We start from the raw sequence: 22,928 nt of genomic DNA on the forward strand, positions 1-22,928 counted from the left end.
GTGAATTTGTCCTTTTAATCATTATTTTGTTAACAAAAAAGAAAATTAGTCAAGTTTTAGGAAAATGGAAATGGGGGAATATTGTCTGGCCCATCCCTGAGGAATTAAATGAAGTTGCTTAACGTCAAATGGGTGAAAATCCCCTCATTTTTGAGCTTTCATTAAGCAGGGCCAAAGCACAGCGGCTTTACAGAGCTCCATCTTCTTACCTCCTAGGCCTCAGGTTATTTTCTGCAGTTTAAAGCCAGTGGGGCTGGCTGCTGGGTTCCACACCAGGTTTGGAGGCAGAAGCAATTCAGCAGTGGGAGAAAAGAGTAACCGTTACCCAGAAGACGTAGTTTAGTATTTCCTCAGCTACAGCTCTCAGGGTAAGTTCCCCTGCACTTGCATCCAATTCCCCTCCCCTACTGCTCTGACAGGAGCAAGTCCAATGACCTTCACCATCCATTCTCCTAACCCCGGCCCAACTCTACCTCTTCCTTGCCCAACCCATCTGTCCACATCTGAGCCCGCCGCCTTTTTCAGTGTTTGCGGATCAGGATGTCCCAGCTTTCCTTCCATCGCAGGGCCTTGAGTTCACTTGCGGAGAGAGGCTGCTCTCCGTAGGTGAGTGGGCTGAACGTGTGATACACCAGGTTCACAGATGAAAACCACACCACAATCAAGGAGCTGAACATATTCCTTTGGAGCCCGGATCTGAGGGGATAAGAGGAAGTGAACATCAGTGAAAGGCGACGACATTTCTAACGCGCTGTCGGGAAGCCCGTAGGATCAGAGGCCCCTGCCGGTCCAGGTTCCCTCCAGCCCTTCCCCGCTGCTTTTCTCTTCCCACTTCTGCTGGATTGCCAGGTGGTGGAGGTACCTGCAGACGTGATCGCTCACATGCTGCAACACGATGGGGAGCAGAATGATCTGGAAGGTGAGAGCAGGCAAGTAGTGGTACAGGAACAGTGTCTTCTCCATCATGAAGAAGGGGAGGTAATTCACAGCCCAGCCACCCCAGCACACAGATCCGGCCAACACCCACAGCCGCCAGGAATCTGGATGGGGTGGAAAAAAAAGCTCACAGTCTACCCCGGACATAATGATGTATGCTTTCGCTAGCCCTCTTAGTTTCGTTGTGAGCACATCAAATGATGTAAGTTTTCACTTCTCTATTTTTCTTCCCTTGTCCCTGTAGCGGCCAGCTCTGCTTTCCCTGTCTGACTTCTGCTGGTGTAAATCGAACAGACTACCATGCACCTGTGAGCTTCTGGGTTTAGAGAGTTCTTTATGCCCTCTTAAAAGTGCAGGAGCCCAACAAGTCTGCAACCGCCCAGTGTGGGAATTGAACTGAAAAATGGAGGCCCTTGGGGAAGACGAAAAAGTCACATTAAATCTCCCCCTTGTTGCACAGAAGGGTCACCTTACTGTATGAATTGCTAGCTACGGTAGGACCTGTCCGGTTCCGCTTGGGGCTCAGATATCTGGCTGTCTGATCTGCATGCAAGTGGTAACTGCCAACCTTCAGGGATGTCACAAATGTTTCTCCTCCGTCTGACCAGATACCACAAGAACAGAAGCATGTAGGTCAGTGTGGCCACGTTGGCTGAAGCCCAGGTCAGTGCATTCCCCAGGAGATGGATCTGAGCCTGTAAGCACATGGAAGCCCAGCTCTCAGCAACTCACTCAAGTAAAAATCACAAACACCCCCCACAACTTCTGGCTCTCCAGCTCATCTAATGCTTTGCCAAGTAGGACCAGGTTGGTTTACACAGCTTCTCAATGCCAGTTGCAAAGAAGCTCAATTGATGTCAATCTCTTTGTTCTATCATCTCGGCAAGTTCCCATTCTGCACTTTGAAAGTCATTTCCTACCTACAGCAGAAATGAGCTATATATATATTTGAATTACCTGGCCGTTTCTTTAAAATTGCTCTCTGAAAGCAAAAGCTAGCAGAATTTCAGAATGACCCCTTTTCTACTGACTTTAGTTCTTAGTGTGCAGGGAACTGCAGCTGGGTACTGGTGGCCAAGCTTTTAGATTAAAAGCGGTGGCCTCAAAGAAATGTAGACAGCCTCGAGGGAGCTTCCTTTTGGAGGGTGGGATCTTAAGATTGCATAAAAAGCCCCTTGCCTAGTTAACTAAACATCTGCAGTGAAAGCCGCACAACTTTTTCCACTTACACTTGTAGTGGGATGTAGCCAATAAGCAATGTTTGTATCCAGCGTGATCCACTCCAAGGGAGAAGAGCTGTACTTGTGTTCAGTGTTTTCACCTTTTAAAGTTAGCATTTTCCACTGCAATAAAACCAAAGAATTGCACATGTTAAAGAGGTGGTTTGGAAAGAAACCTGGGCATTAGTTTCCAGTAACCCAGGGAGGAAGATTATATTAAGAAATGGATGTCTAAGCACATGCCATATTTTGCAGTCTTTTCCACCTCTCTAATCTCTCCTCTGGTACATCTGCTTGTGGTGAATGTTAACTCAACCCCACCTAACCTGCCTTCAGATGCATAAAAAAATTGCCTTTGTTTCTTTGAAAAAAGGACTCAGGGGCTTCTCTTCTCAATCCAGAGATAAAGGGCAATAAACTTCCAATAAATGGGGTTTAAAGACACTTCAGCTTAAGCCCTAAATGGGGGTAATAAATACCATTGCTGAAATTAACCAATTCCAGACCTCCCTCCCCCACCCAATTATCCCACATTTAATTTACCTGCAGTTCAGTGAATCTGGCCATGAAACTGAGGTTTTGGCTGATATCAATCTGGGTGGGTAAGTGCAACTCCAACTCCCTCTCCTTCTGCTCTTGGCCTGAAGAAATTTAAAAGTGAGGCACGAATTTGGAAGCTCTGATTTTCTTGTTGTTCAAATAAACCCTTGCCAAAGCTGCCCCATATATTATTACTCCACATGCAAAGAAACTCAGCTTTGGCATTTTTTTTGTCCCCTCTCAATGACATGCATCCCAAAAATCACACTAAGCGCTTACAAAATTTAGCTAGCTAGGACTTTTGGGGCATCAGGGTTCTAGAATTGAAGGGCAGCAGGCAGGGGTGGGTGAGTATTTCTGAGGAGAGAACGATGAAGAATGGAGGCAGGAGTGGAGAAAAAATGCAAACCCCCTCACTCCACTGCAAAATAATTACTCTGAAGCTGCTTACCCCTGACTGACACTTTGTCCTAGTTCAGGTTAAGGGTTTTTGTTTAAGGACAATACAGTTCATTAAACACAACCATACTTTTTCCATATCGGTGTTCCTCCACATTCCATGCCATGCTCTGGTGGTAGCCCCTGGAGAGCTTTTCCCCAATTATCTCAAGTTGCCGGTAACCCCAATCAGGTAAAGATGCTCCACTGAGCTGTAGGGAAAAAAGAAGATTGAATTAAGGGAAACCACCTTCATTAGGTTCAACCAGGCCATGGCCAAAGAGAGTGGTTCCCTATCAACCCATTCGAATGGCTGAAATCAGGAAACTGGAACCTTGATTAAACATTATTCAGACTAGGCTAAAAAAGGGCACTGTTCAGTTAAAACAAGGGCATTCCAGGACCCTCAACTTTACCTCCTCAGCCCCTGATCTATCCTTCTGAAGGCTGCTCAACCTTGTAACCAGCCAAGACGGGAGCCCCTGAGCTAGAGAACTTCTCTTACCTTCAGTATGGCTGAGGTGTTCACGTGGACAAACCGAACCTCCGACAAGATGGTCTTCCACACATCTGTGTCTGATTCCCGGTTTAAGATGTCCTGGAATGAGATCCTGTTTCATGACTGTGTGGCGACCAATGGTCATATACAAGACAGCTGGCTTAGTGAAAACTTAAGTTCAATAAAAAAATAGCCTAACACTGAGCTTACAAATAAAGGAAAGACTCATTCAAGTACACATCCAGCTTCCCCAAGGTGCCCACAGACCATTAAACCTGCCTCCATTCACATTCTCCTACTCCTATGTACTTGGTGACATGCCTGTGTAGGGAACGCCCACCTCTCGCATACCAGCTCAGGGTTTGTTATGAGTTTAAAAGAGGTTTCTCTTGAACGTTCATAGACCGTTTCCACAGGAGAGCTCACGGTTCAGCTTTTGAACCATGAACATTTCTGAAACAGTGAATAAAAGACGGAGCAGAGGAGAGACGAGCCAACAAGATAAACCAGGTACACAAGCCAGTTGTTGCTCATTTCCGGCAGAGACACTCCTTGCCGCTCCTCCTGTTTCCAGGCATTGGCTTCACTTTCTCCTTTTACCTTTTTATTTATCTTAGCTCACCCATATTTCAATTTGTTCCTATGTTCCCAAGCCCTGAAATCTCTTGAAAAAATAAAGGATTATTCCCAAGTGCTGTAAGTGTTTTTCCACAAAGCATACCAGACTGGAGTGGTGTAGGGGCTGTGGGTGTTTCCTGAGCTCAGAGCAGAGCCTCAAAGAGTGACATGGTACAGGCTTTGCTGAGCTTCACTTCTTTTTGGGGAAGTGAGCAGCGAAATTCTGGACCCAGCACTAGCCCAAGTCACGTGCTGTATTATATACCAAGGGCCTCCTTAGTAATAATAATAATAATGGTATTTGTTAAATACTTACTATGCGCCAAGCACTGTTCTAAGCGCTAGGTAATAACAGGATCCCAAAAGCCACTGATCTGAGAGTCAACAGGCAGCACGCCCTAGTGAAAAGTGCACAGGACTGGGATTCGGGAGACCAATGGTATTTGTTAAACGCTTACTATGTGCCGAGCACTGTACTAAGCGCTAGGGTGGATACAAGCAAATGGGATTGGACACAGTCCCTGTCCCACATAGACTTACAGTCTCAATCCCCATTTTACAGATAAGGGAACTGAGGCCCAGAGAAGTGAAGTGATTTGCCCAAGGAAGCAGCGTGCCTAGGTGGAAAGAGCCCGGGCTTGGGAGTCGGAGGTTGTGGGTTCTAATCCCTGCTCCGCCGCTTATCAGTTGTGTGACTTTCGGCAAGTCACTTAAATTCTCTGTGCCTCAGTTGCCTCATCTGTAAAATGGGGATTAAGACTGTGAGCCCCATGTGGGACAACCTAATTACCTTGTGTCTACCCCAGTTCTTCGAACAGTGCGTGGCATATTGTAAGTGCTTAACAAATACCATCATCATCATCATACAACTGACAAGTGGCAGAACTGAGATTAGAACCCATGACCTTCTTTCTGAGTCCCAGGCCCGTGCTCTAGCCACTACTCCATGTTGCTTCTCCATTTGCTTACTGTGTGACCTTGGGTAAAATCACAACTCTGTCCCTCAGTTTCCTCATCTTTTGAAATGGGGCTAAAATACTCATTTTTTCTCCCTCTTAGACTATAAAATCTGGGCCAGGTCAGGGACTTCCTCCGTTTGACCTGATTAAACCCCAATGTTTGGTGCATAGCAAGTGCTTAATAAGTACCATTATTATTAATAGAATCATTCATCACTGACTTACCACTCTCCAGAGGTTCTGTGCTGGCATGGAGATATTGTAGTCAATGTAACAGGAGATTTCTTGAGAGTGGGGACTTAGAGGTGCCGCAACATCATGCCTGTAAGAACCAGAAACACAGTGTAGCACCAGGAACCTCACAAACCATTTGTTGGGGTCTTTCACCTCTTGGGAATCTGCTTTAAAAACAAATCTCACACACACACACACCCAAAGACTCTGGGTTAAATAGGAGAAAGAATTACATAAGGTGCTTCCACAATGCTGCACAACCTCTACAACTCATTTAATGATCTGCAAAGGATAAAATATGGACAATGGATTGAAAGTAGAATCTAGAATATGCGTGCAGTGGAATGGGAAAATTGCCACCTCTAAGGTAAGATGATATGGAATCAGTAAGAGTGTCACCGGATGTTGTTTCTCTAGTTATGGTAGCCAACCACATAGCAAGCCCCAGCACTTAGTGGGTAGGTTAAAATATAGCATGAGACTGTCCTAACCCAGTTGGTGTTCACAAACCAGGTATTATTAATATTATTATTATTACTACGGCATTTGTTATGTGCTTATTACATACCAGGCACTGTACTACGTGCTGGGGTGCATACAAGCAAATCGGGTTGGACACAGTCCCTGTCCCACGTGGGGCTCCCAGTCTCGATCCCCATTTTACAGAGGAGGTCACTGAGGCACAGAGAAGTGAAGTGACTTGCCCAAGGTTATGCAGCAGACACCGTCTTTAGCCATGGACCTCAAATTGCCTGGTAAATATAGTTATCCTCACTTTGCGGAAGGGTGAAGGAAGTCAGATGGAGCCACCTGCTTGCTGTTCTACGGTGGCAGACAAGAGAATGAAATGGGAGGCTTGCCTGTGTTGGGAACCTCATTCTGAAAATGTAACTGCCCGCCCCACATTTCAGGACAGTACAAGAGGAAGTCACTTACATGGTGACAGGCTTACTCGCTGGTAACGCTAAATACCTAATATGGAATTAGGAATTATGGAATTAGGTATGGAATACCTAATACGGACAAGCCTAATATGGCTCTTCTTGACCGAGGCTCCCTGGTAATGGATAAGCAGGAATCGCACTGAACCGTAGTCTGAGCAGAGAAAGTGACTTGAGGGAGAAGAAGACAGAACCACCTACGTGTTGAGGAGGCGGGTCGTGATTCCGTGGACCAGCTGCACAATATCTCCATGCTGTACAGGCCGCGGTGGGTTATTCACCACTAACTGATGCCTGGGTGAGGGAGAGAATTCAATTCAGTTGTATTTATTGAGTGCTTAACTGGGGGGAAAAAGCTGCTTATACTCACGTTCCAGGATCCTTCACAATCCACCAGTTATTGACATCTTTGAAGGGATAACACGTCACCTGTTGCTGGTGGGAGCTCCCTCGGCCATTCTCATATCTGGATGGGAAGGAGTGGAAACAGAGAGAAAGAAGTGGTTGGGTCAAATACATAGCCAGGCTACCAGTCAGTCAGTTAATGGTATTTACTGAATGTCTACTGCGTGCTAAGTACTATTCAAGACCTTGGAAGACTATTAGCTTTCAGCCCTCAAAAATCTTCTATGTTGAAGATCCTTTTGAATGAACAAAAATGATTTTAAAATAGTGAATGCAGGAAAAAGAATAAGGACAAAGAAGACAGTAGTACAAATATATCAAGATGAAAGTGCTGAATAACTGAATGTACCCCCATATAAGTAAAAATATACACATGTGTTTGAGAATTGAAGATAGGAATAAAAGGCATGAATGGTTTTAAGCACTCTAGCCTCTTCACACTTTGGTTATATTTTTAGACAAAATGGTACTACATATATAAACTATATATGTGTGTAAATACATACACACACAGATATACGTGTGGGCATACACATACACGCCCTCCCATCACCTGCTCTTACAGCTTCACTGACAAAATGTGAACCTTCGATTCATCTCAAAAAGAGACCGCTAAAAGTGTCAGTGAATCTGAATTAGCCCCACTGAAGCCCCCTACAAGATAGAGTTTAATAGGAAACGTGTCCTAAAACACCCAATGAAACTTTATCTGCATCTCAGGACAGAAAAGATGACCTTCCTCACCTGATGGGGTAGGTGTTTTTGTGAGAATGAAGCCAACAGGGCATAGGTTTGCTTAAGACATTTCTCAGTGTGATCTGGGAGCCATAGGCTACCTCAAGCGGCTGGCCTTGTGTGATCCGAGCTAATCCTCCCTAAGAGACAAAAATAAATAGCCTAGACAGTAAGATAGAATCGGTAACAGCGTTAGAAGTATTTTGGCAAATAACCCATGGACACAACCTTGCTGGGTAGGAATGTGAAATTTCCTTAATTTTACTCCAATGAACATCCTGGGGCGACAGTAGGAAAGTGTAAAAATGTCTGATAAACTGATTAAAGTTTTTTTTTTATGATATTGGTTAAGTGCTTACTATGTGCCAGGAGCTGCACATGGGGCTGGGGTAGATACAGGTTGGATACAGTCTCTGTCCCACTGGGGCTCACAGTCTTAATCCTCATTTTACAAATGAGGTAACTGAGGCCCACAGAAGTTGTGATTTGTCTAAGGTCCCACAGCAGTTGGGTGGCAGAGCTGGGATTAAACATCTAGGTCCCGATTTCCAGGCCCGGGCTTTATCCGGTAGGCCGTGCTGCTTGCCTCCATCTTGCTTGCTCCATTAAATGAGGTATAAACATGTCTAGTGACCAGATTCTGCATGACTCCATTCAGATATCCACAAAGCTTCCACAGTACCTGCGCCGTCTCAGAAACAGAAAATGTAAGAGCCAAAACTAGCACTGTGCTTCAGGCTACTAACATGGTCTGTTCATGAAGGGTGGGGAAATAAATGCATGCATTCAATTTCCCAATTCTGACCAAGTCATTATTTCCATCCAGGTCGCAATTGATAGTGCTTGCACAAGTCATACTTCAGCCTGACAGTTCCACTGCATTGCTGCTCGTTTCACGCTCATCCTTACCTCTAAGCTGGCTTGGAAAGCACTAGACATGATCTGATCATGGGGTCCAGAGCGATTCAATAGCACCAAGTGAACGTAGAAGAAAGAGAGATACAGGATTACTGGAATAATCACTAGAGCCACTCCCCTAGCTAGCAAGTGGCACAACAGAGAAACCTGCGAGAAAACAAAAAATAAGTAGTTTTACCTCTTCCTGGCATTAAGATTAGAAGTTAGAGTTTCTGACCTCCACTAATTATAGTCCACCTCCACCATCCCCCCTACCTTGTACTATTTTCATATTAGAGAAGTACAGAAGGGGAAACAAAAGCAGACAAGCTAAGCTCACATGAGGCTCGAGTGCATGAAACCCAGGTATTCTGTGATACTTCATGGGGTTGAAGACCATGAGCCCTCTTCTGAAAACTCAATGTTCTTTTAATTCAAAATGAGCTGCTAATGCCTTTCAATACCTACATTTGATATGGTTTGGTCTCCAATCAAGTGCCAAGTGTGGACTGCAGCAATGGTGAGCAGCAGCATGTATGTGAAAAGGCCCATGTACTTTACCCTGAAAACATACCATGAGAAAATAAAACCAGGGCATGAAAAAGGAGGTGACAAAAAAAAAATACTCATCCAGAAAGAACTACACTTACCCAACTGAACAGGAACAAGCAACTCCCGTCAGGATTAGCCAAAACCACCAGGTGGAAGAAAATGAGCTTGGGGGAGAAAACAGAAAAGCAAAACAGAATCAAAATGCGAAATCTTTGAAACAGACGCCAAGATTGGTGTACACATGCATGTATGGCATTTGTTAAGTGCTTACTATGTGCCAGGCAATATGTGGAAACAAGCAAATCAGGTTGGACACAGTCCCTGTCCCATGTGGGGCTCCCAGTCTCAATCCCCATTTTCTCAAAGAGGTAACTGACATGCAGAGAAGTGACGTGACTCGACCAAGGTCTCACAGCAGACAAGTGGCCGAGCTGGGATTAGAACCCAAGATCTCCTGACTCTCTCTGAAACAACTGTGGCAGAAAAAGCACCAGGTGCCACAGAAAAATTCACATCAGCTTTTGGCCTCAGTTCCAGGGCATTCCTCTCTTCTGGGCAAATATTTCTCCAGTTTGGCAGAAGTTATACGGAAGCCAAAATAACTGTAGAAATAGGCTATGAAGCAAGGTGTTAAAGTATTTCTGTGAATCAATCAGTAACAGGCTGTGTGTGAAGGGGCAAACATATACATGGGAAGGTCAATTTAGAGCGTGTACCTGATAATGGGAGTAGTCTAAAGGATAAGGCCTTATTTACATGTACATATAATCTAAGAGCTTGAGAGATATTTCCTCAAGCAAATCCCCAAACAAAAGGACCCTATAATTCCCCAGCTTCTCTGGCATTCTCTTCATATATGGGGTGGGGACCGTGTCTGACGATCTGCCACAGTGTTTAGTACAGTGCTTGGCACATAGTAAGTGCTTAAGCAGCGCAATTATTATTACTGTGTTTAAAAATGGAGACAACCAATTCTCCTTACCTGTGCTTTCGGGAATTGGAAAACTTTAAGTAGGACAACACAGCCAGCAGATTAAAAAAGATTAATATTGATTCCAAAAGCATCAGCCTGGACTGAGTGACCAGAGAATTCTCTGTTATGAAAGAGAAAGAAAACACAACAAGATGAAGGCAGATGTATGTTTCATGTGAAAGAATGACTCAGAAAATTTTCCCTAGAGACATCGGAAAGCAAAAGTGAGTTTCTTTCATCTGCTCATAAACCTAACACGTTAAAAAAAAGCTCTTTCACAAACATGTGTCAATTCATTACTCCATCTATTACTGGGTGACCCTGAGGCAGGGACATTGATCCAGGAGGTGAAGTGAAGCTGGAGTAGGCATCTTCTCCTTGACTTGTGGTCAACTGAAACAACCCCGACAAACTCTCCCAGTTCCTGATGTGGGACCTCTTTTAGGATAATAAGTCTGCCTACGAAATGACTGCTACTCTGGCAAGTTTGGTGGGGGCGGAGGGGAACTTGTTTCTAGGTACAGAGTCATTGAAATGGGCAGCATTTCTGCAATAGGGTTACTTGAGGTGAATTTGTCACTGGACCGCGGCCCAGGAGCACGAAGCTTATTGCTGGTTCTTGGTGAAATATTTAAAAAGCACCCTCGTGTGCTCTTTACAAGTTCACTTTCAAATTGTCGTGTTCATAGAAGGAATCCTGGCGAACGCCCCCTGTAAACTCTCAATCAATCAATCAATCAATCGTATTTATTGAGCGCTTACTGTGTGCAGAGCACTGTACTAAGCGCTTGGAAAGTACAAGTTGTAAACATATAGACACAGTCCCTACCCAACAGTGGGCTCACAGTCTAAAAGGGGGAGACAGAGAACAAAACCACACATACTAACAAAATAAAATAAATACAATAGATATGTACAAGTAAAATAAATAAATAGAGTAATAAATATGCACAGACATATATACAGGTGCTGTGGGGAAGGGAAGGAGGTAAGATGGGGGGATGGAGAGGGAGACGAGGGGGAGAGGAAGGAAGGGGCTCAGTCTGGGAAGTCCTCCTGGAGGAGGTGAGCTCTCATTAGGGCCTTCATCATCATCATCGAATTTATTGAGCGCTTACTGTGTGCACAGCATCACCATCATCATCATCAATCGTATTTATTGAGCGCTTACTATGTGCAGAGCACCGTACTAAGCGCTTGGGAAGTACAAATTGGCAACATATAGAGACAGTCCCTACCCAACAGTGGGCTCACAGTCTAAAAGGGGGAGACAGAGAACAAAACCAAATGGCAGCAAACCTTCTGACTCCCAGGCCCCTACCCTGTCATCATCAATCGTATTTATTGAGCGCTTACTATGTGCAGAGCACTGTACTAAGCGCTTGGGAAGTACAAATTGGCAACATATAGAGACAGTCCCTACCCAACAGTGGGCTCACAGTCTAAAAGGGGGAGACAGAGAACAAAACCAAATGGCAGCAAGCCTTGTGACTCCCAGGCCCCTACCCTGTCCCCACGCAGCAGACAAATGGCAGCAAACCTTGTGACTCCCAGGCCCCTACCCTGTCATCATCAATCGTATTTATTAAGCGCTTACTATGTGCAGAGCACTGTACTAAGTGCTTGGGAAGTACAAATTGGCAACATATAGAGACAGTCCCTACCCAACAGTGGGCTCACAGTCTAAAAGGGGGAGACAGAGAACAAAACCAAATGGCAGCAAACCCTGTGACTCCCAGGCCCCTACCCTGTCCCCATGCAGCAGATAAATGGCAGCAAACCTTGTGACTCCCAGGCCCCTACCCTGTCATCATCAATCGTATTTATTGAGCGCTTACTATGTGCAGAGCACTGTACTAAGCACTTGGGAAGCACAAATTGGCAACATATAGAGACAGTCCCTACCCAACAGTGGGCTCACAGTCTAAAAGGGGGAGACAGAGAACAAAACCAAATGGCAGCAAGCCTTGTGACTCCCAGGCCCCTACCCTGTCCCCATGCAGCAGACAAATGGCAGCAAACCTTGTGACTCCCAGGCCCCTACCCTGTCATCATCAATCGTATTTATTGAGCGCTTACTATGTGCAGACCACTGTACTAAGCGCTTGGGAAGTACAAATTGGCAACATATAGAGACAGTCCCTACCCAACAGTGGGCTCACAGTCTAAAAGGGGGAGACAGAGAACAAAACCAAATGGCAGCAAACCTTGTGACTCCCAGGCCTTACCCTGTCATCATCAATCGTATTTGAGCGCTTACTATGTGCATAGCACTGTACTAAGCGCTTGGGAAGTACAAATTGGCAACATATAGAGACAGTCCCTACCCAACAGTGGGCTCACAGTCTAAAAGGGGGAGACAGAGAACAAAACCAAATGGAAGCAAACCTTCTGACTCCCAGGCCCCTACCCTGTCATCATCAATCGTATTTACTGAGCGCTTACTATGTGCAGAGCACTGTACTAAGCGCTTGGGAAGTACAAATTGGCAACATATAGAGACAGTCCCTACCCAACAGTGGGTTCACAGTCTAAAAGGGGGAGACAGAGAACAAAACCAAATGGCAGCAAGCCTTGTGACTCCCAGGCCCCTACCCTGTCCCCATGCAGCAGACAAACGGCAGCAAACTTTGTGACTCCCAGGCCCCTACCCTGTCATCATCAATTGTATTTATTGAGCGCTTACTATGTGCAGACCACTGTACTAAGCGCTTGGGAAGTACAAATTGGCAACATATAGAGACAGTCCCTACCCAACAGTGGGCTCACAGTCTAAAAGGGGGAGACAGAGAACAAAACCAAATGGCAGCAAACTTTGTGACTCCCAGGCCCCTACCCTGTCCCCATGCAGCAGACAAATGGCAGCAAACCTTGCGACTCGCAGGCCCCTACCCTGTCATCATCAATCGTATTTATTGAGCGCTATGTGCAGAGCACTGTACTAAGCGCTTGGGAAGTACAAGCTGGCAACATATAGAAACAATGGCAATGTGGCAAGTGGCAATGTGCTCAGATAGTTTGTAGGGAGCAAATCAGAACTGAAAAAAAAGTATTTACAGGTCCTTTGTATTACTCATGGAAAAGTTTAAATATGATGCCTTTCCCCCGTCACTCCCCCCACCCACCCATACAACAAAAGATTGACCCCACCATCCTTCCCCACCCTGAATTTGCCACTCCAGGCCGGAGACTACAGGGACCGATTACAAAATCAGCCCTTAGGGGCAGCAAGTGCTTAATAAACTCCACAATTAATAATTATTATTACTATTGCAGGGCAGGAGAGGGGCCGGTTGAATAGGGCTTGCCAACAGAATGCCTTGCTCAAGCTATCGCACTACTACCATATCTCAGAAGATTCACAAAAGCTGCTGGCCTGCTCCAAATTCTACAATCAGAGTGGGTGATGAGAAATGTAGGTCTTACCGAACAGAATCAGCACCGCTGCTCCAAATGCGGCACAGTGAGAAAAGTGGAGCTCTAACACAATCTGGTAGGCTAACGGGATGCAGAGGGCCCCCGCCAAGGCCGGCAGAAAACGCAAGGACCACACTGGCACATTCTGACTGTACTCTGAAAAACAAATCCCACACCAGTATGAAGACCACAGCACTGGGGGAGGTTTGCAAAAGGACCAGAGGGCTGGCGCTTTCACAGAACTTGATAAGCGGCCCTCTGGCTTCGAGCAGCAATTGAGCAGGGCGACAGGTGACTCCATGCTCTGAATCTTCTCAGATTTTAAGAGCAAAGCAATAATGTGGATGTGTGTTAATCTACTTAGTTCGAGTGTGACCTTTTTTTAAGGTTGCAAATGTCTACGGCTACTTCATCCAACATTTTGAAGGGATAGCTCATTGTATTTAGTCACCCTTCAAACTCTTTCATCAACACAGCTTTCCTTAACATCTTATTTCATACCATTTACCCTAAGTGACAATATAAAGCTTATTTCATCCACTGGTCAGCAGCACTCTAAAACAAAAATTCAGAGTGCACGCACAGGGAACAAGGAATTGCATTAATTATTGTTCATGTCACTGGTCTGTAACACTAAAATGATGACATACTAAAATAGTTATATTTTGTTCTTCTAGGTAACCAAAATATTATTTTATGGAAAATTATACTTCCCTCTCCATTCCCTTATCTAACCTCGGCCCTCCCCTTCTGCTCCAATTCTGAAGAGAATGTACGATGAACAAAAATGTAGCGGGGATATTTACTGACAGATGATTTTTTAAAATGTGTCCCCGGAGCCATCCATCTCTCTCCTCCACCAGCTTTCCAACTGCTTCTGGAAAGTACAGACTGCTGGACAACAGTGTCTCTTATTCTGCTCCCTCAAAATTCACATCTCTGTAAATTTTGAATTTGAGCTTTGAATTTTGCTCTGAGAAGTAGCGTGGCTCAGTGGAAAGAGCACAGGCTTTGGAGTCAGAGGTCATGGGTTCAAATCCCGGCTCCGCCGCTTGTCAGCTGTGTGTCTTTGGGGAAGTCACTTAACGTCTCTGTGCCTCAGTTACCTCATCTGTAAAATGAGGATTAAGACTGTGAGCCCCCCGTGGGACAACCTGATCACCTTGTGACCTCCCCAGCGCTTAGAACAGTGCTTTGCACATAGTAAGCACTTAATAAATGCCATTATTATTATTATTATCTCTGGGTAAACATTCACACTGAATCAATCAACCCACAGCTGCCAGAACCAAAACCCAAACATTAATGATTGTGCAGTTCTAACGTTTGGAAATGGAAAATGAGATCTGAAGAATACATCTTACCTGCTCCAATTCTGTTCCACACAAAGTTACCATCAAATCCTCCTAAATAACCTAAAACGAGAGAGGCATTTCAGTATAAAGAAGAACAGCTGAAAAGGAAAGAGACATTTCCTAAGTATAGATGAACTCAGCGAGTAAATCCACAGTTCTGGCTAACCACAGCCTTTCAATTTGTCTTTCTATCCTTCTGGGATGTTTTTGGTTCTCTATTACAGTCTGACAAGAAGATGGCTACTGTTCATACAGTATGAGATTCTATTTTCCTCACTTTTAAAAGATCTGCCTTAAACTTATTGGACTAATGATCACAGAGAAGCTGCGTGGCTCAGTGGAAAGAGCACGGGCTGGGGAGCCAGAGGTCATGGGTTCTAATCTCGGCTCCGCCACTTGTCAGCTGGGTGACCTTAGACAAGTCACTTCACTTCTCTGGGCCTCAGTTCCCTCATCTGAAAAATGGGCATGAAGACTGTGAACCCCACGTGGGACAACCTGATTACCTTGTATCCATCCCAGTGCTTAGAACAGTGCTTGGCACATAGTAAGAGCTTAACAAATACTAACATTATTATCATTATGTGTTCCATAAATCCAGTTAATGCTTTTTGATTGTAACTTCATCTCCAAATGTTAGAACTGTTAACTAGCCAGATGCCAGCAATTTATAAGTGATCTGAACTAAATTCCTGAATTTTTTATCTGATTTGATCACAAGCCAAAACCAAATAATAGTTTCTTAAAAAAGGAGCAAAGACTTCTTAGACAAAACATTCCCCAAATCACCACCAAGATCTACCTCCAAAAGCCAGCAGCATATGGCCAAACGGTGGGCCACTCCCATCCAAAAAGAAGATCCGCTTCATGTACAACGAAATGAACTGTCCATAGTATACTTCATCAAAACTGGAACACCAATTAAAAAACTATTATGAGTAACTGAAACGCATAAGAAGCAGGCAAGAAACTCATAATAAAAATAATAATAATTGTGGTATTTGTTAAGCACTTACTATGTGCCAGGAACTGTAGTAAACGCTGGGATGGCTACCAGCAAATCGGGTTGGACACAGTCCCTATCCCAGGAGGGGCTCAAAAGTCTCAATCCCCATTGTTACGGATGAGGTAACTGAGGCACAAAGAAGTGAAGTGACTTGCCCCAGGGCGCACAGCAGAAAAAATGGCAGAGCCGGGATTAGAACTCATGATCTTCTGATTCCCAGGACCGTGCTCTATCCATTATTCATTCATTCAATCGTATTTATTGAGCGCTTACTGTGTGCAGAGCATTATGCCATGCTGCTTCCAATGACTCATGAGTGTTTGCTAAACACGGAAACTGTTAGTCAATGGGATACTAACCAGCCCATGAAATTCTGGATTTTCCTTCTCCTAGAGTTACAAGCCCGGAGTTTTATACATGCAGCAGGAATGCTGCCGCAAGACACATGAAGAAATTGCTGCTACCACCGACTTATCTAAACTTGTGCAGAAAAAAGCACGGGTCTTAAATTTGTGTTTTCAGTGGGTGATCCAAGTTTAGGCTATTCTGCTACAGATTCGGCAAACTTTTAAAACTACTGAATCCATCAGCAAGTATGGAAGGACCATGGTTTTCAAGGAGTCTCTTTAAGATATATAGGGTGGAAAATTAACTTAATGAAATGTGTACAAACAGTAGAAAAGAGAGCAGGTACGTGTAAATGACCCAACATCAGTTTCAAAGCCCTTTCACATAGACAACAGCAAGAATTTCCCATTTTAGGAGGAAAAAACCCCAAACCTTTTGTATTCCTTAATAAAGAATCTCGGCTAAGCAGTGTGGCCTAATGGAAAGAGCACTGGGCTGGGAATTCAGAGGATCTGGGTTCTAATTCTGACTCTGCCACTTGTCTGCTGTGTGACCTTGGGTAAGTCACTTCACTTCTCTGTGCCTCAGTTTCTTCAACAGTAAAATGGGGATGAAACCTGTTTTCTCTCCTAAATAGGCTGTGAGCCCCATGTAGGACAGGGACTACGCCTGACCTGATTGATTTGTATCTATCCCAGTGCTTAACAAATAACATTAAAACAAGTTAGGCAATAAACTGCAACGCCAATAGACAACCACCGTGGACACCTGCCATTTAATCCTCAAATTTTGCCTGGCACCAAAATAGGTTCATTTTTAAACCACAAGAATATACATAAAAATTCTTGTGGCTATATAGATGTGTGTGTGTGTATATATATATAATATATATATATATATACAGTACAGTACTGTACTGTACTCTACTGTAACTTCATCTCCAAATGTTAGAACTGTTAACTAGCCACATGCCAGCAATTTATGAGTGACTTTAACTAAATTCCTGTATATATGTGTCTATATGTATATAAAAGTGCTTAGTACAGTGCTCTGTACATGGTAAGTGCTCAATAAATATGATTGAATGAATGAGGCAAAGGGGTATGTATTGCCGTGATTTTCAGGAATCTGAAATCCATATCTTTGCAACTGAAAGACTAAATTAAAAATGAAAAATCCCTGATTATTTAATTCATTCAATCGTATTTATTGAGCGCTTACTGTGTGCAGAGCACTGTACTAAGTGCTTGGGAAGTACAAGTTGGCAACATATAGAGATGGTCCCTACCCAATGATGGGCTCACAGTCTAGACAGGGGAGACGGACAACAAAACAGAACATGTGGACAGGTGTAAAGTCATCAGAATAAACAGAAATAAAGCTAGATGCACGTTAGATGCACAGTCTTCTAGACTGTGAGCCCGCTATACGTTGCTATATGTTGCCAACTTGTACTTCCCAAGCGCTTAGTACAGTGCTCTGCACACAGTAAGTGCTCAAAAAATACAACTGAATGAATGAACAAAGTAAATAGAATAGTAAATATGTACAAGTAAAATAAATAGAGTAATAAATCTGCACAAACACATATACAGGTTCTGTGGGGAGGGGAAGGAGGTAGAGCTGGGGGGATGGGGAGGAGGTGAAGAAAAAGGGGGATCAGTCTGGGAAGGCCTCCTGGAGGAGGTGAGCTCTCAGTAGGGCTTTGAAAGGAGGAAGAGCTAGCTTGGCAGATGTGCGGAAGGAGGGCATTCCAGGCCAGGGGGAGGACGTGGGCCAGGGGTCGATGGCGGGACAGGTGAGAACGAGGCCCAGTGGGGAGGTTAGCGGCAGAGGAGCGGAGGGTGCGGGCTGGGCTGGAGAAGGAGAGAAGGGAGGTGAGGTAGGAGGGGGCGAGGGGATGGACAGCCTTGAAGCTGAGAGTGAGAGTGTTTCTGCTTTATTTGAACCATTATACTCCTGGGATATGAGGAAAAAAGGCAACTTACACAACAGCCCGGGGATAGGACAGTTTCCATAAGCGGCTCACCAGCCCCATTACTGTCAGGGCTACCAAGCTCAGGTTGATCTTCACAGTCACCACAATTGGGCGCTTCAAAATGCCCAGCATCCTGGAGAAAAGCTGATTCTGGTGTGCTAGAATGTGAAAGGTACAAGCTGGAGTCACCATGCAGGAGCTGATTGGGATTCTTAAAATATGGGGAAAACGAAGGGATCCCCAGTGTGGCTGGACTGATTGGGGGGGGGGGGGGGGGGGGGGGTGGTCAGAGGGAAAAATAGGAGAAATAGTTCGAGAATATGTGGGGTACACTTTTAATTCACTCAGATTCAAAAACACAGCAAACGACAATGAATGAGACAGGCTGGTGGACAGTTTTTTTGGGAAAAAAAGGGACTGGGAAAGGAAAAGAGGGAGCAATCCGTAATAGCAGAAAAAATATTTTTCAAAGACCAAAATTCATAGGCCCAACATTCCCTTCGAACACAGAAGTAACTCATTTGGTGCCCAAGGCAAGTTTCACCAATTTAAATCCACTGAGTCTGGGAATACTACTTTATAAAGATAATTCATATTACAGACAGCATTCAGAATTCCTATTAGGCACACAAAAACACGGTTATGGTCCTGGTGTGTTCAAAGCACAAAAGAGAATATGGGTCGCACATTGGAAATCTGGAATCTACCTCTTCCTTGGTGACAGGGATGGTGGCTTTCTGACCTTCCCCCTAAGATACTTTCTCCAAATTCCGAGGATTTTACCGAAGTGTGGTGTAAAATGGGGATTAAGACTGTGAGCCCGCTGTGGGACAACCTGATCACCTTGTAACCTCCCCAGCGCTTGGAACAGTGATTTGCAGATAGCAAGCCCTTAATAAATGCCATTATTATTATTATTATTACCCACCGGCCCCCTACCACCTGGGGTGAATTGAGGGGGAGGCACAGCTTACCTGGGGCCTTGAGGGTCCATCAGGTTGCCCAGTTGGCGGCTGGTGGGTGTAGCGAGTTTGATTACCGTCTCGACTTTGTCACTTGCGTCCTGGGGGAGGTAGTAGAGGAGGGAGGGTTTTTAATATAAAACGAATGGGGCAATCAGACTGAGATGCCCCCCCCCCCCCCGCTGCTAACCCTAACTCACTCTCCCTCCATCCTCCCCAACCCTCCACCCCCTTACTCCCCACTTCTCCTCCCTCTCCCTCCTCACCCCCTGCTCCCCATTCTTCCAAGCCCCCTCCACTTCCCCCTCCCCACTCCCTCCTCCCTTTCTCCCTCCCTCCACCCCCTCTCCCCTCCCTCCACCCCCATCCTCCTCCCTCTACCCCCATCCTCCTCCTTCCCATCCTTCCACCACCCCTCAACTCCCTCCCCACTCCCTCCCCATCCCTTCCCCCTCCCCATCCTTTCAGCCCCTCCCTCTTCCCTCTCCCCATCCTTTCACCCCTCCCTCTTCCCCCTCCCCATCTCTCCTCCCCTTTCCTCCACCCGCTCCCTATCCCCATCCCTCATCCCCCCATAATAATAATAATAATAATAATGGCATTTGTTAAGAGCTTACTATGTGCAAAGCACTGTTCTAAGCGCTGGGGAGGATACAAGGTGATCAGGTTGTCCCCCGTGGGGCTCACAGTCTTCATCCCCATTTTCCAGATGAGGTCACTGAGGCTCAGAGAAGTGAAGTGAATTGCTCAAGGTCACCCAGCAGACATGTGGGGGAGCCAGGATTAGAACCCATGACCTCTGACTCCCAAGCCAGGGCTCTTTCCACTGAGCCAGGCTCCATCTCCCTTCCCCCTTTCCCTATCCCCTCTCCCCCTTCCCATCCCTCCACCTTCCTATCCCCCCTCCCCATCTCTCTTCCCCCATCCCTCCACCCCTTTCCTATCCCCCTCCCCATCCCTCCACCCCTTCCCTATCCCCCCTCCCCATTCCTCCACCCCTTCCCTATCCCCTCCCCCCCCCATGTGCATCTAGCTGTACTTCTATTTATTCTGATGACATGACACCTGACCACATGTTTTGTTTTGTTGTCTGTCTCCTCCTTCTAGACTGTGAGCCCGCTGCTGGGTAGGGACCGTCTCTATATGTTGCCAACTTGGACTTCCCAAGCATTTAGTACAGTACTCTGCACACAGTAAGCGCTCAATAAATGCGATTGAATGACTGACTTTCTATTTATTCTGATGACTTGACACCTGTCCACATGTTTTGTTTTGTTGTCTGTCTCCCCTTTCTAGACTGTGAGCCCGCTGCTGGGTAGGGGCCATCTCTATATGTTGCCAACTTGGACTTCCCAAGCGCTTAGTCCAGTGATCTACACACTAAGCGCTCAATAATAATAATAATAATGATGGTATTTGTTAAGCGCTTACTATGTGCAGAGCACTGTTCTAAGCGCTGGGGAGGTTACAAGGTGATCAGGTTGTCCCGTGGGGGGGCTCACAGTCTTAATCCCCATTTTCCAGATGAGGTCACTGAGGCCCAGAGAAGTGAAGTGACTTGCCCAAAGTCACACAGCTGACAGTTGGCAGCGCTGGGATTAGAACCCCTCACCTCTGACTCATGACCTATTACTCTATTTGTACATATTTATTCCATTTATTTTATTACTATGTTTTGTTTTCTTGTCTGTCTCCCCCTTCTAGCCTGTGAGCCCGCTGTTGGGTGGGGACCCTCTCTATACGTTGCCAACTTGTACTTCCCAAGCGTTTCGTCCAGTGCTCTGCACACAGTAAGCGCTCAATAAATACGATTAAATGAATGAAAGAATGAACTCCAAAGCCCGGGCTCTTTCCACGGAGCCACGCTGCTTCTCCATGCGATTGAATGAATGAGTCCCTCTTCCCCCATCCCTCCACCCCTTCCCTATCCCCTCTCCCCCTTTTCCCCAGCGCTTCGAACAGGGCTTCGCACACAGTAAGCACTGTGCTCAGTCCACTGCTCCGCACACGGTAAGCGCTCAATAAATACGATTGAATTTATTGGAGAAGCAGTGCAGAAGCTTCTGGAGAAGCAGTGCGGCTCACTGGAAAGAGCCCGGGCTTTGGAGTCAGAGGTCATGGGTTCAAATCCCGGCTCTGCCAATTGTCAGCCGTGTGACTTTGGGCAAGACACTTCACTTCTCTGGGCCTCAGTTCCCTCAGCTGTAAAATGGGGATTAAGACTGTGAACCCCCCATGGGACAACCTGATCACCTTGTAAACTCCCCAGTGCTGAGAACAGTGCTTTGCACATAGTAAGCGCTTAATAAATGCCATTATTATTATTATTGAATGAATGACTCCAAAGCCCGGGCTCTTTCCCCAGAGCCACGCTGCCTCTCCGTGCGATTGAATGAATGAATCCCTCTTCCCCCATCCCTCCACCCCTTCCCTATCCCCTCTCCCCCCCAATCAATCAATCGTATTTATTGAGCGCTTACTATGTGCAGAGCACTGTACTAAGCGCTTGGGAAGTCCAAGTCGGCAACATCTACAGACGGTCCCTACCCAACAGCGGGCTCACAGTCTAGAAGGGGGAGACACACCACAAAACAAAACATATTCATCCAATAAAATAAATAGAATAGATATGTACAAGTCCCTTCTCCCCCCCACCCCCTTTTTCCCCAGCGCTTAGAACAGGGCTTCGCACGCAGTAAGCGCTGTGCTTTGGGCACGTCACTTCCCTTCTCCAGGCCTCAGTTTCCCTCATCTGTAAAATGGGGATGAAGAGTGGGAGCCCCCCAGGGGACAACCTGATCACCTTGTAACCTCCCCCCAGCGCTTAGAACAGTGCTTTGCACATAGTAAGCGCTTAATAAATGCCATCATTATTATTATTATTATTATTACAGTGCTCTGCACACAGGAAGCGCTCAATAAATACGATTGATTGAATGAATGAATGAATGAATGAATGAACAAATACCACCACCACCACCTGCGGCTCGCTCACCCTAGGCCTCCCGCCGCGCACGCGCGCACACGGGCACGCGCACGCAAGGCCACGCACGCGCACGCACGCACCGCCCCCCCCCCTCCGCCGCCATTGACGTTTCCTTCGCTCGATTAGCCGCGCCTGCTCTGGGCTCTCCAGGCTCGGCCTGAGGCCCCTCCCAACACTGCCGCCGGCGCGCATGCGCACCGAAGAAGATGCCTCTCTCGACGCGCATGCGCACCGAAAGGGACTCCTCCCTCGGCGCGCATGCGCACCGAAGGAGGCTCCTCCCCAACATTCATTCAATCGTATTTCATTCATTCATTCAATCGTATTTATTGAGCGCTTACTGCGTGCAGAGCGCTGGCCTAACGAAACAAAACCTATTAACAAAATAAAATAAATAGAATAAATATGTACAAATAAAATAAATATTTATTGAGCGCTTACTGTTCCTTCATTGTCAGTCGTGTTTACTGAGCGCTTACTGTGTGCAGAGCGCTGTAATAATAATGTCGGTATTTGTTAAGCGCCTACTATGTGCAAAGCACTGTTGTAAGCGCTGGGGGGAACACAAGGTGAGGTTGTCCCATGTGGGACTCACAGTCTTAATCCCCATTTTACAGATGAGGGAACTGAGGCACAGAGAAGTGAAGTGACTTGTCCAAGGTCACACAGCAGACATGTGGGAGGTGGGATTCGAACCCATGACCTCTGACTCCCAAGCCCGCGCTCTTTCCACTGAGCCACACTACTTCTCTGTACATCAATCAATCAATCGTATTTATTGAGCGCTTACTGTGCGCAGAGCACTGTACTAAGCGCTTGGGAAGTACAAGTTGGAAACATATAGAGACAGCCCCTACCCAACAGTAGGCTCACTGTACATCATTCAATCGTATTTATTGAGCACTTACTGTTCATTCATTCAGTCGTGT

At 45.8% G+C, this 22,928-nt stretch overlaps 1 protein-coding gene across 3 annotated transcripts; it reads right to left on the reverse strand.

Annotated features, from left to right (window-relative positions):
• Position 1: 1 nt before the first annotated feature.
• Positions 2-22,545, reverse strand: POMT1 (protein O-mannosyltransferase 1). Of its 3 annotated transcripts, none has more exons than XM_038744553.1 (21): positions 22,528-22,545; positions 19,026-19,114; positions 18,062-18,209; positions 15,522-15,628; positions 14,729-14,779; positions 13,374-13,520; positions 9,957-10,068; positions 9,073-9,138; positions 8,891-8,984; positions 8,435-8,590; positions 7,535-7,665; positions 6,756-6,851; positions 6,587-6,679; positions 5,436-5,532; positions 3,640-3,732; positions 3,226-3,346; positions 2,700-2,797; positions 2,166-2,279; positions 1,505-1,631; positions 863-1,040; positions 2-696 (listed from the first exon to the last, which is right to left on the reverse strand). In XM_038744553.1, the coding sequence occupies exons 3-21, from the start codon at positions 18,181-18,183 to the stop codon at positions 522-524; spliced, it is 2,178 nt and encodes a 725-aa protein (XP_038600481.1). In that variant the 5' UTR covers positions 18,184-18,209; positions 19,026-19,114; positions 22,528-22,545; the 3' UTR covers positions 2-521. The 3 variants fall into 3 exon arrangements, with proteins under 3 accessions (XP_038600481.1, XP_038600480.1, XP_038600479.1); XM_038744552.1 differs by lacking the exon at positions 22,528-22,545 and adding an exon at positions 22,009-22,026; XM_038744551.1 differs by lacking the exon at positions 22,528-22,545 and adding an exon at positions 19,631-19,662.
• Between the last annotated feature and the right edge of the window lie 383 nt (positions 22,546-22,928).

The sequence above is a fragment of the Tachyglossus aculeatus genome, chromosome 4 (assembly GCF_015852505.1).
Source record: "Tachyglossus aculeatus isolate mTacAcu1 chromosome 4, mTacAcu1.pri, whole genome shotgun sequence".
NCBI classification, from domain to species: Eukaryota; Metazoa; Chordata; class Mammalia; order Monotremata; family Tachyglossidae; genus Tachyglossus; species Tachyglossus aculeatus.

What these genes read in the sequence shown, in the direction of transcription:
- POMT1 (XM_038744553.1), bottom strand. Translation starts at nt 18,183, where the DNA reads ATGCTGGGCATTTTGAAGCGCCCAATTGTGGTGACTGTGAAGATCAAC. An exon ending in TCCTATCCCCGGGCTGTTGT is followed by an intron (nt 15,629 to 18,061) that starts GTAAGTTGCCTT and finishes TTGGTGTTCCAG; the next exon opens with TTTTGATGAAGTATACTATG. An exon ending in GTGAGCGATCACGTCTGCAG is followed by an intron (nt 697 to 862) that starts GTACCTCCACCA and finishes TTATCCCCTCAG; the next exon opens with ATCCGGGCTCCAAAGGAATA.